The sequence below is a fragment of the Ovis aries genome, chromosome 1 (genome assembly GCF_016772045.2).
Source record: "Ovis aries strain OAR_USU_Benz2616 breed Rambouillet chromosome 1, ARS-UI_Ramb_v3.0, whole genome shotgun sequence".
NCBI classification, from domain to species: Eukaryota; Metazoa; Chordata; class Mammalia; order Artiodactyla; family Bovidae; genus Ovis; species Ovis aries.
The window spans coordinates 227855030-227868470 of record NC_056054.1 but is presented as its reverse complement, the minus strand read 5'-3'; the positions used below and the strand labels follow the sequence as shown (position 1 = coordinate 227868470).

The 13441-nt window shown below is 37.6% G+C and overlaps 1 protein-coding gene across 5 annotated transcripts in view; it reads right to left on the bottom strand.

Annotated features, from left to right (window-relative positions):
* The window catches only part of IFT80 (intraflagellar transport 80), a 130662-nt gene that overhangs the window by 18813 nt on the left and 98408 nt on the right, over positions 1–13441 (bottom strand). For all 5 annotated transcript variants that reach the window (XM_060405278.1, XM_060405276.1, XM_060405273.1 and 2 more), the window contains 4 exons: positions 12969–13116; positions 11717–11888; positions 7303–7392; positions 7033–7205 (listed from right to left, as the gene is read on the bottom strand). In XM_060405278.1, coding sequence (XP_060261261.1) covers positions 7033–7205; positions 7303–7392; positions 11717–11888; positions 12969–13116 — 583 coding nt within the window. The remainder of the gene's footprint in view (positions 1–7032; positions 7206–7302; positions 7393–11716; positions 11889–12968; positions 13117–13441) is intronic.

The window sequence follows — 13441 nt, the reverse complement described above, 5'->3', positions numbered from 1 at the left end:
TGGAATTCCAGTTGAGCTATTTCAAATCCTCAAAGATGATGCTGTGAAAGCGCTGCACTCAATATGCCAGCAAATTTGGAAAATAAGCTTTTTTTTATGCCATTATGTCAGCACTGGCCACAGGACTGGAAAAGGTCAGTTTTCATTCCAATCCCAATGAAAGGCAATGCCAAAGAATGCTCAAACTACTGCACAATTGCACTCATCTCACACGCTAGCAAAGTAATGCTCAAAATTCTCCAAGCCAGGCTTCAACAGTATGTGAACCATGAACTTCCAGATGTTCAAGCTGGATTTCGAAAAAGCAGAAGAACCAGAGATCAAATTGCCAACATCCGTTGAATCATCGAAAAAGCGAGAGTTCCAGAAAAACATCTATTTCTGCTTTATTGACTAAGCCAAAGTCTTTGACTGTGGATCACAACAAACTGTGGAATATCTTTGTAGATGGGGATTATTCTACTTTCTAAGCAGGCCATTCTTTGGACTATGTTCTTATAAGTTTATTTCTATACTGGATCCAAGTATTTATACGTCTTACTCCTACTTTTTATATTAGTCCTAACATTTAATATCGAACTGTCATCTCAGACTTTGTCAGTTTTGTTCATTGCTGTATCCCCAGTGCCTAAAACCTGGCACATTAGAGACACTCAATAAATATTTAAAGAATGAACAATAGCTACTATTTATTGAAGGTTTACTATGTATCAGGCAGTAAGCTAAGAGAGTTTCACATGCTATTTTACTTAACCCTGACAACAAACATGTGTTTCTTGTAATTATCATTTTAAACACAAGGAAATTGAGGCTTAAGGAGCCTCAGTAACCTGTCCAAGATCACAAGACTAATATGTGCAGAATGAGAAATCAAACCCAGGTCTTATTCCAAAGCTCCCAGTCTTAACCACTACATTTGTCTTTGTCCCATTCAGCAGCCTTTTCGAACGAGTCATTAAAAGTGACCACACATTTTACCAAAAGACTGTTATTGTTGTTGTTTTAAATGGATTACCATGTAATATCTAAATATCCCTAGTATGGCAGACACTCATTAAATATCTGCTGAATGAATGAATATGCAATAGGAACAAATATTCCAACTGATTTCAAAAACAGCTGTATAATCTGGAAATGAAGACAATACATAAAGTTTCTTGAGAGTTTTGTAGCAATTATAATTACTTCTGTTGATTATTTGAAGTCATTCTTACCCAGTCTTTGATATTTTGCTAAAAATGATGGGAAACTAATGGTTTCATTTAAGTGAGTCAGGGGTCAAGAGTGACATGATCAGATTTCCACTGTGAATAGATCACTGTGAGTACAATGTGATGAATGGATAGGAAAAGGACAAAGTAGATGCAGAGATAATGTTATACCAAGAAAAACTTGGATCAGCTTAGACAAGGGTGCTGGTGGTAAAGAGGATGAGCGCTACAGGGTAAAGGAAAATGTCAAAAGTAACTCCTAAATTTCCAGCTTTGGATAGATTGAAAAGATGACAGATTACTTTGGAAGAGGATCAAGTTTATGAGAGAATAAATATAAATTTGAACTCAAACATATGAGACATCCAATGGGAACGCTCAATAGGCAGGTAGATAATTGGATTCTGACAGCAAACATGAGCAAGATAGAGGGCTAGGAGAGATACATATTTGGGAGTCTTAAGTGTATAAATCAAGGTTTTGCATTCATTATGTCAGCAAATCTGGAAGACCCAGTAGTGACCACAGGACTGGAAGAAGTCAATCTTCATCCCAATTCCCAAGAAGGGTAGTACCAAAGAATGTGCTAACCATCGGACAATTGCACTCATCTCCCATGCTAGTAAGGTCATGCTTAAAGTCTTGCATGCTAGGCTTCAGCATTATGCAAACCAAGAACTTCCAGATGTCCAAGCTGGGTTTAGAAAAGGAAGGGGAACTAGAGATCAAATTTCCAACATTCACTGGATCATAGAGAAAGCAAGGGAATTTCAGAAAAACATTATCTCTGTTTCATCGACTATGCTAAAGCCTTTGACTGTGTGGATCATGACAAACTGTGGAAATCTCTTAGAGTGATGGGAATACCAGACCATCGTATCTGTCTCCTGAGAAACCTGTATGTGGGTCAAGAAGCAACAGTTAGAACCCTGTATGGAACAACTGATTGGTTCAACATCAAGAAGGGAGTATGACAGGGCTGTCTGCCATCACCCTGTTTGTTTAACCTATATGATGAGCACATCATGAGAAATGCTAGGCTGGATGAGTTACAAGCTGGAATCAAGATAGGCAAGAGAAACATCAACAACCTCAGATATACAGATGAAACCCCTCTAATGGCAGAAAGTGAAGAGGAACTAAAGAACCTCTTGATGAGGAGAGTGAAAGAGCCAGCTTAAGACTAAATATTAAAAAAAATTTAAGATAATAGCATCCGGCCCCTTTACTGCAAGGCAAATGGAAGGGGAAAAGGTGGAAGCAGTGACAGATTTCCTCTTCTTGGACTCCAAAATCACTGCAAATGGTGACTGCAGCCATGAAATCAGAAGATGATTGCTTCTTGGCAGGAAAGCGATGACAAACCTAGACAGCGTTGAAAAGCAGTGACATTACTCTTCCAACAAAGGTCTATCTAGTCGAGGCTATGGTCTTTCCAGTGGTCATATACAGTTGTGAGAGCTAGACCGTAAAGAAGGCAGACCACCAAAGAATTGATGCCTTTGAACTGTGGTGCTGGAAAAGACTTCTCAAAGTCCCCCAGATAGCAAGGAGCTCAAACCAGTCAATCTTAAGAGAGATCAACCCTGAATATGCACTGGAAGGACTGATGCTGAAGCTGAAGCTTCAGTATTCTGGTCATCTGATGTAAACAGACAACTCACTAGAGAAGTCCCTGATGCTGGGAAAGATTGAGGGCAGAAGGAGGAGAGGGTGTCAGAGGGTGAGATAACTGGATGGCATCACCGAAGCAATGAACATGAACTTGGGCAAACTCCAGGAGATGGTGAGGGACAGGGAGGCCTGGCATGCTGCAGTCCACAGGGTCACAAAGAGTCAGACATGACTGGGTGACTGAACAACAACAACAAAAAGTGTGTAAATAGTAATTAGAAGCCTTGAATAATGCTTTTTGACCTTTATCAACTTATCAGGCAGGCACAGAGGTCTACCAATGTTTTACCAACCCATTGGTTTATAGTTTAGATAAAAAACAGAAAGGAGATGCCAAGTAGATAGAAGGAACAGAGGAGCACCAAGTGTTTGTTTTTCTTTCCCCATTACATCTCTCTGCCCCTCTTGTTTCCCCTCTCCCTGACACCTAATATCTTAAAGCAGGGTCCTATGCTGAAAACTAGAGCAGGGGAAGGAGCAGCATGGAGGGTAGGATATAGGGATAGTAGACAAGATGTGAAATTAACAGCAGAGAGTAAGAATGGTTGGTTACATGACATGTCTCAAAGGATCAGAGATTTTTACAGGACAAGTAAAGATGTTTGCCTAGGTATGCTAAGTCGCTTCAGTCATGTCCAACTCTTTGCAACCGCAGGGACTGTAGCCCGCCAGGCTCCTCTGTCCATGGGATTCTCCAGGCAAGAATACTGGAGTGGACTGCCATGCCCTCCTCCAGGGGATCTTCCCGACCCAGGGGATAAAACTTGTGTCTCCTGCACTGCAGGTAATTTCTTTACTGCTGAGCCATCACTCACATCCAGACCTAATGAATGTGGAGTTGCAAATGATAAACTGACTTCATTTGAGATGTAGGCAAGGAGGGTCCTCTGGAAAGACATGATATTCACTTAGGTGAAGGAGGTACAAGAAATGTTCAGAGGGCTGTATTATAGGCCATCAATAGAAACCATCAGAGGCAAACTGCTTCATCAACCTGCTCCGACACTTACACACTGTTACATTCAGTGTTTGCATGGGAAGTGTATGGCAAAATGATTGAGTACTGCATAAAGATTAACAGCATGAAATTAAGTACCTGCTATGTTCATAGATAATATAAAATGATAAAATGTTTTTATCCTTCAAGAAGTATATAATCTAAAATCTTTGTAAATGTAAAAATTTACAAAGATAAATAATAAAAGAGATAAACATCAATCCTACAGAACAATGTAAGTAGTAGTATCAGCAGTATATACTTTATTGCAGTAATAATAGAAAATTCAGGTCCGCTTTGATATTGGAAGGCTCAGGTTCAAATCCTAGATCTGCCACATACTTACAAATAATCCTCAACTTCTTCATTTGTATAATGTTGTGATAACAAAGTGAGATGATATATGGAAAGCACTGAACACAATTCTGACACATCATAAGCATCAATAAGTAGAAGCTTCACTATTATTAATGACAATAAAATGGAATTCTTAAATAGGTTGTAAGCTTTCTAATATAAAGATGATTTTTAAAATATTTGTCATATTGTATGGTGTTTAGAATGCTGTATAAATAGTAATGCCTAAAATTTATCAACATAAATATTTTCTCAAAAGTATCAATTGAGAATATGCTATAAACACTATTCTTCGCCATTTCTCATGAAACTCATAGTTTAGTAATGATATGTACAATTTTCCATCAGTTCTTTAATATAGTTTAAAAAATATTATTTATACTTTCCAAACTACTCAAATATTTATGAATTATGACTCAATTGAGCTCAAGAACAAAGGTCTATTCATCTTTGTAGAACCTAAAATAGTTTTCACAATCCTTTGTATAGCTAAACAATGACAACAGATTTGTGTAAATAAAGCATTGAAATAGAATGGCTGACCTGTATAAATGTATAAATTAAATAAAGAGACCATAGTATGTCCATACCAAAATCATTTGTTACTTTTGTTAACCATTTTTACTATTCCTGTTCAAGGGGAAGATAGAGACAGGGTCTCTATAAAAATTCTAATCTAAGAGAATTATAAGGGGCTAGTAATTAAAAAATTAGTGGTTATTTTTAAGCACAGAGAGAGACAAAGATGATGAAAGACATTTTCATGTTGAAAAAATCAACATGCCAACTTTATAACACAGTAACTTCAGGTGTATATAAACACTACAACCTTATTCACTGAGAGATATATACCTGAAGAAAAACAACAGAGAAACATACTATGCCATAGAAAAGAGAAGCTTGCCACTCAGTTTCAGAAAGCAACCTGTCCCAACAGCTAAGCTGGCAGGGAAGGTTACTGACCACTCCTTGATACAAATCCTTTTGTTTGTCTTTCTTAGCTTAACAAATCTTTCCTGGATCCTCTCTCTGGCTGTCTAACTGCTTCATCCCCACCTTTCAATGAATTTCTCTTCTTTCACCCATCCCGCAAATAGAGTTGATGTGTTCTCACTCCACACACACCCCAGGCAATTGCATCCATCCTTCTGGCTTCGACTACCATCCGTTTGCTGATGACTCTTAATCTACATCTCTATTTAAAATCTTTCCTGAGATCCATGTCTAATAATCAACTATTATCACATATCTCTAAATAAATATTTCAAATTCAACATCACTTCCAAACCTGCTAATATTCTTACCACCATCTATCCAGTTACTAAAATCAGAAATTCTGGAGCCATCTTAGACTCTCTTTTCTTCTTCACAGACAACATCTAATTAATCATGAGTCACAGATGGCAAAAATCTTTTATCACAGGCTACTCACAAATATGTTCAAGCTGGATTTAGAAAAGGCAGAGGAACCAGAGATCAAATTGCCGACATCTGTTGGATCATTGAAAAAACAAGAGAGTTCCAGAAAAACATCTACTTCTGTTTTATTGACTACGCCAAAGACTTTGATTGTACGGATTACCAAAAACTGTGGAAAATTCTTCAAGAGATGGGAGTACCAGATCACCTTACCTGCCTCCTGAGAAATCTGTATGCAGGTCAAGAAGCAACAGCTCTTGAACAGTTCTGGTTCAAGAAGCAACAGAACTAGACATAGAACAATGGACTGGTTCCAAATTGGGAAAGGAGTACATCAAGGCTGTATATTGTCACCCTGCTTATTTAACCTATATTCAGAGTACATCATGCAAATGCTGGGCTGCATAAAGCAAAGCTGGAATCAAGATTGCCGGGAAAAATACCAATAACCTCAAATATGCAGATGATACCACCCTTATGGTAGAAAAGGGAAGAACTAAAGAGCCTCTTGATGAAAGTAAAAGAGGACAGTGAAAAAGCTGGCTCAAAACTCAACATTCAGAAAACTAAGATCATGGCATCTGGTCCCATCACTTCATGGCAAATAGATGGGGAAACAGTGGAAACAGTGACAGATGGTATGTTCTTGGGCTCCAAAATCACTGCAGGTGGCGACTGCAACCATGAAATTAAATGACACTTGCTCCTTGGAAGAAAAGTTATGACCAACCTAGACAACATATTAAAAAGCAGAGACATTACTTTGCTGACAAAGGTCTGTCAAGTCAAAGCTAAGGTTTTTCCAGTAGTCATGTATGGATATGAGAGTTGAACCACAAAGAAAGCTGAGTGCCAAAGAATTGATGCTTTTGAACTATGGTGTTGGAGAAGACTCTTGATAGTCCCTTGGACTACAAGGAGATCCAACCAGTCCATCCTAAAGGAAATCAGTCCTGAATATACATTTGAAGGACTGATGCTGAAGCTGAAACTCCAGTACTCTGGCCACATGATGCGAAGAACTGACTCATTTGAACAGACCCGGACGCTGGGAAAGATTGAAGGTGGGAGGAGAAGGGGACGACAGAGGATGAGATGGATGGATGGCATCACCATCTCAATGGACATGAGTCTGAGCAAGTTCTGGGAGTTGGTGATGGAGAGGGAAGCCTGGCATGCTGCGGTCCATGGGGTCGCAGAGAGTCGGACACAACTGAGCGACTGAACTGACTCATGAATATAAATGTGAATAAATTTTTATATGATATCAGGAAACTCTTAAGTACAATGGAAAATGTAATTTACTAACTGGTAGACAGAAGAATACATTAAGATCAGTCAGGTTTTGGAATTGATGAAAAATGTTTTTATTACCTTTCCCAGTTGTAGAGATTAATATTGATCTGAATTGCTTGATAAACAAGGCCAGCCTGAAGAAGAACAATTTCAGCCTCCTGTATGTTCCCACTAAACATTAATATGTGGGCCATTTTTGATTCTTTAGATGGAAGATTTTTTATAGAATTGATATATTGAACTTTATCAATCTAAAAAAAAAGAAAAATATTTGAAGTATACAGTAACAAATTACAGTTAAACACACACACACACACACACACACAAAAGTAAGTAAAAACTATTTACTTCACCGATTGCTGCGTAGGCTATTTCTGCAGTAGTCATATCTTGATTAGCAACTGCCATAGCAGCTAGGCAAGCCCACATGGTTTGTTCCTAAAGTGAAATATGAGAACAATTATTTCAACTACATGGCTGAATTAAAATAAAACAAGGTTATATTTTAATGTAAAATAAAAGATTGCTGAGCCTGGCACTGAAAAAAATAATAAATTAATGATGTGGAAATTTCATCGTGGCTATGCTGTTATAGACTTGGATTACTATGATATTGAATGGTTTGCCTTGGAAACGAACAGAGATCATTCTGTCGTTTTTGAGATTGCATCCAAATACTGCATTTTGGACTCTTTTGTTGACTATGATGGCTACTCCATTTCTTCTAAGGGATTCCTGCCCACAGTAGTAGATATAATGGTCATCTGAGTTAAATTCACCCATTCCAGTCCATTTTAGTTTGCTGATTCTTAGAATGTCAACATTCACTCTTGCCATCTCCTGTTTGACCAATTCCAATTTGCCTTGATTCAGGGACCTAACATTCCAGGTTCCTCTGCAATACTGCTCTTTACAGCATCGGACCTTGCTTCTATCACCAGTCACATCCACAACTGGGTATTGTTTTTGCTTTGGCTCCATTCCTTCATTCTTTCTGGAGTTATTTCTCCACTGATCTCCAGTAGCATATTGGGCACCTACTGACCTAGGGAGTTCCTCTTTCAGCATCCTATCATTTTGCCTTTTCATACTGTTCATGGGGTTCTCAAGGCAAAAATACAGAAGTGGTTTGCCATTCCCTTCTCCAGTGGACCACATTCTGTCAGACCTCTCCAGTATGAGCCACCCATCTTGGGTGGCCCCACAGGGCATGGCTTAGTTTCATTGAGTTAGACAAGGCTGTGGTCCTAGTGTGATTAGATTGACTAGTTTTCTGTTAGTATGGTTTCAGTGTGTCTGCCCTCTGATGCCCTCTTGCAACACCTACCATCTTACTTGGGTTTCTCTTACCTTGGACATGGGGGATCTCTTAACTCAGATGACCATTGTATCTACTACTGTGCACAGGAATCCCTTAGAAGAAATGGAGTAGCCATCATGGTCAACAAAAGAGTCTGAAATGCAGTACTTGGATGCAATCTCAAAAATGACAGAATGATCTCTGTTCGTTTCCAAGGCAAACCATTCAATATCAAGGTAATCCAAGTCTATGCCCCAACCAGTAATGCTGAAGAAGCTGAAGCTGAACGGTTCTATGAAGACCTGCAAGACCTTTTAGAACTAACACCCAAAAAAGATGTCCTTTTCATTATAGGGGACAGGAATGCAAAAGTGGGAAGTCAAGACACACCTAGAGTAACAGGCAAATTTGGACTTGGACTACAGAATGAAGCAGGGCGATGGCTAATAGAGTTTAGCCAAGAGAACGCACTTGTCATAGCAAACACCCTCTTCCAACAACACAAGAGAAGATTCTACACATGGACATCACCAGATGGTCAACACTAAAATCAGATTGATTATATTCTTTGCAGCCAAAAATGGAAAAGCTCTACACAGTCAACAAAAACAAGACCAGGGTCTGACTGTGGCTCATATCATGAACTCCTTATTGCCAAATCCAGACTTAAATTCAAGAAAATAGGGAAAACCACTAGACCATTCGGGTATGACCTAAATCAAATCCCTTATGATTATACAGTGGAAGTGAGAAATAGATTTAAGGTACTAGATCTGATAGATAGAATGCCTAATGAACTATGGAATGAGGTTCATGACATTGTACAGAAGACAGAGATCAAGACCATCCCCATGGAAAAGAAATGTAAAAAAGCAAAATGGCTGTCTGAGGGGGCCTTAGAGCTGTGAAAAGAAGAGAAGCGAAAGCAAAGTAGAAAAGGAAAGATATAAGCATCTGAATGCAGAGTCCCAAAGAATAGCAATGAGAGATAAGAAAGCCTTCCTCAGCGATCAATGCAAAGAAATAAGGGAAAACAGCAGAATGGGAAAGACTAGAGATCTCTTCAAGAAAATCAGAGATATCAAGGGAACATTTCATGCAAAATGGGCTCAATAAAGGACAGAAATGGTATGGACTTAACAGAAGCAGAAGATATTAAGAAGAGGTGGCAAGAATACACAGAAGAACTGTACAAAAAAAGATCTTCACAACCAAGAAAATCACAATGGTATGATCATTCACCTAGAGCCAGACATCCTGGAATGTGAAGTCAAGTGGGCCTTAGAAAGCATCACTACGAACAAAGCTAGTGGAAGTGACGGAATTCCAGTTGAGCTATTTCAAATCCTCAAAGATGATGCTGTGAAAGTGCTGCACTCAATATGTCAGCAAATTTGGAAAACTAGTAGTGGCCACAGGACTGGAAAAGGTCAGTTTTCATTCCAATCCCAAAGAAAGGCAATGCCAAAGAATGCTCAAACTACCGCACAATTGCACTCATCTCACATGCTAGGAAAGTAATGCACAAAATTCTCCAAGCCAGGCTTCAGCAGTATGTGATCCATGAACTTCCAGATGTTCAAGCTGGTTTTAGAAAAGGCAGAGGAACCAGAGATCAAATTGCCAACATCTGCTGGATCATCGAAAAAGCAAGAAAGTTCCAGAAAATCATCTATTTCTGCTTTATTGACTATGCCAAACCCTTTGACTGTGTGGATCACTATAAACTGTGGAAAACACTTAAGCTGTCTCTTGAGAAACCTATATGCAGGTCAGGAAGCAACAGTTAGAAATGGACATGGAACAACAGGCTGGTTCCAAATAGGAAAAGGGGTACATCAAGGCTGTATATTGTCACCCTGCTTATTTAACTTATATGCAGAGTACATCATGAGAAATGCTGGGCTGCAAGAAGCACAAGCTGGAATCAAGACTGCCAGAAGAAATATCAACAACCTTAGATATGCAGATGACACCACCCTTATGGCAGAAAGTGAAGAGGAACTAAAAAGCCTCTTGATGAAAGTGAAATAGGAAAGTGAAAAAGTTGGCTTAAAGTTCAACATTCAGAAAACGAAGATCATGGCATCCGGTTCCATCACTTCATGGGAAATAGATGGAGAAACAGTGCAGACAGTGTCAGACTTTGTTTTTTTTTGGGCTCCTCTGCAGATGGTGACTGCAGCCATGAAATTAAAAGATGCTTACTCCTTGGAAGAAAAGTTATGACCAACCTAGATAGCATATTGAAAAGCAGAGACATTACTTTGCCAACAAAGGTCTATCTAGTCAAGGCTATGGTTTTTCCTGTGGTCATGTATGGATGTGAGAGTTGGACTGTGAAGAAAGCTGAGCACCGAAGAATTGATGCTTTTGAACTGTGGTGTTGGAGAAGACTCTTGAAAGTCCCTTGGACTGCAAGGAGATCCAACCAGTCCATTCTGAAGGAGATCAGCCCTGGGTTTTCTTTGGAAGGACTGATGCTAAAGCTGAAACTCCAGTACTTTGGCCACCTCATGCGAAGAGTTGACTCATTGGAAAAGACTCTGATGCTAGGAGGGATTGGGGGCAGGAGGAGAAGGGGATGACAGAGGATGAGATGGCTGGATGGCATCACTGACTCGATGGGCGTGAGTTTGAATAAACTCGGGGGTTGGCGATGGACAGGGAGGCCTGGCGTGCTGTGATTCATGGGGTCGCAAAGAGTTGGACACTATGAACTGAACTGATGCTGTTCACATATTCAAAACACATAGAGAAAGTTTTGAATAAATTTTTTGTGAAATGTTCATTTCTAATTAAAAAAGGTTTACTTTAGAACTTATGATACACATTAATGATAATTCAAGGTTATAAGCCCTCCAGTCTTTTTGATGAGATGTCAAAGAATGCAACTGCAGGGAACCAGAGAAAAAGTGAGGTTTTCAGACAATGCTATTAGAGCAGACTGTCATCAATAACACATTGTAAGGAAAACCATCTTAATGTCCTTTTACAAAAGTGTATTTTAAGATAATTAAACAATGTGAAATAAAAGAGTTCTGTGGTCAAACATGTTCAGAAAATACTTAATTCAACTAGGTTGGAAAATGCTATCTAAAGTAGTGAATGGTTCTTAACCTTAGCTATACAAATGATTTGAGGAACTTAAAAATATGTCCAGGCTCACTAGATTTAATAAATTAGACCTTGGGGGTAGAACCTGGGAATCTGACTTTTAAATAAAGTTCCATGAAAGGTTTTTATATGTACCAGAAAGAAGAAACTACTCGCTTCTTCAGAGAATAAATCACACAGCAACATCTATCTCTCTCTCATGACATCACTTATTTTAAAAAAAAGATGTGATCTTGTTGACAATTTTTCCAACCCTTAGCTCTTATGATTTCTTTTTGCAAAAAGATATTGTATAAACTAATACACAATATATATATACAACTGTGGATCTGAAATGTAAAGTACCTTAACAAAACGACAAAGTCTTACAGCATCTTCCCATTTTGAACTGCTTACATATTCGTGGAGAATAGCAGGATATGGTGATATGCTGATGTGAACCAGAGAGCCATCAGCTCTTCTTATAGTTACTTGATTTCCAACAAAACTCACAATATGGGGGTTTTTACTAAATTCACTGTTGAAAAAAGGCAAAATGCAATTTATATTCTGAGCAAAAAATTTCATACAGTTTAAATTTGGGAGCTGACCCCAACATACGTATGAAATCCACAATCTCCAAAATGCACCCCAAGAAAATTAATTCCAGGGAGAATGTATATCTTCAAATAAATATTGGAATCTAACTTGCTGTGTACACTTAGAGCAAAATATACAAACATTTTAACATGACAAAAATTATTACATATTTGACAACTATGCCTAAAAGCATTTGAAATGATCTTTTCGCCTAAGAATTAAGGTAAATCACACAAATGATTAAAGCACTTAGCTTCAGCTTTTGAAAGTACAAACATTAAAAAGTTGATTCGAACATAATAACAGGAGGTGAATTTTCAGTAAAGAGACTAACTTCTCTTCATTAGCTAATTTTTTTACATGATGCCTCTCTGGTTTTGCTAATGTGAGCTTAAATATTAAAAATGAACTCAAAATAGATTTGAAAGTTAAACTAAGATTTGGCATTGAGAAGCCTTTGTATTCCTAGTTTGCCAAGAATGAGAGATCTCCCTGCCATTTCTTAGAGAACTTAGGACTATAAATACATTTTATTTTCTGAAGAATGTAAAATTTAAAAAAAACTTTTAAATAACTTTATGTATTTTTTCTATATTTAATATCAATTTTAAATTCAATTCTAGAGATACATTCATTCCTGAGAGTTTCAAGGTCAATGATAAAATGGGAAAGAGTAAAGGCTGTCATAAAATTGTACATCACAGAAAAATATTGAGTGCCTAAAATAAAATAATTAAACCACATTGAAAAAACTACCTGAGTTTCCATTAAACAACAGTAAACCTGAAAATCATATAAGAAAAAATTATATTCATTTAAGAAACATATAAATAAATAGTATTACATCAATACTTTCAACTTCATTCTGTCACTTAAATCTCATTAAATTAGCTTTAGCTGAATAATTTAACTAAATAACATAAAAGATTATTTTGTAGGAATGAAATTAGAAGCAAAAATACAACACTCTGTTAGTTTTATTGATGACAATAAACAATCCCACACAGTAAAATGTTACCTTGCATCCCTTTCATATAATGTTTTAGGCAAAATGTCTCTGTCCACATAAACCGTATTGGGGTAATACCACACTGTAAATCGAGTATCTTGAAGTCCACAAAGGATATTGCACGTATCACTCCATGCCAAAGTATGTACCATTGTTCCTTATGTTAAAAAGAATGTTAATGTATTATTTCCATTATATAAGTATTAAAAACATATCTTTAAAATTAGCTGATGTATAAGACCACAACTAACTGCTGGTAGGTATGAGTATTTTATGATGGTGAAAACGTGCAAAAATGCACATAAAGATTTATGGAAATATTTGAGCATTTTACCCAGAACCATTGTATTTTCAATCTGCATGTCTTTTGTTCAATGCCAATTTAGTTGCAGCAGCTAAAGACTTGCTATCAAAATGGAATTAAATAGCTAAGAAATATTAGGAGACCAAAGCATTATTCATAGATTCATTCAAACAAGTAA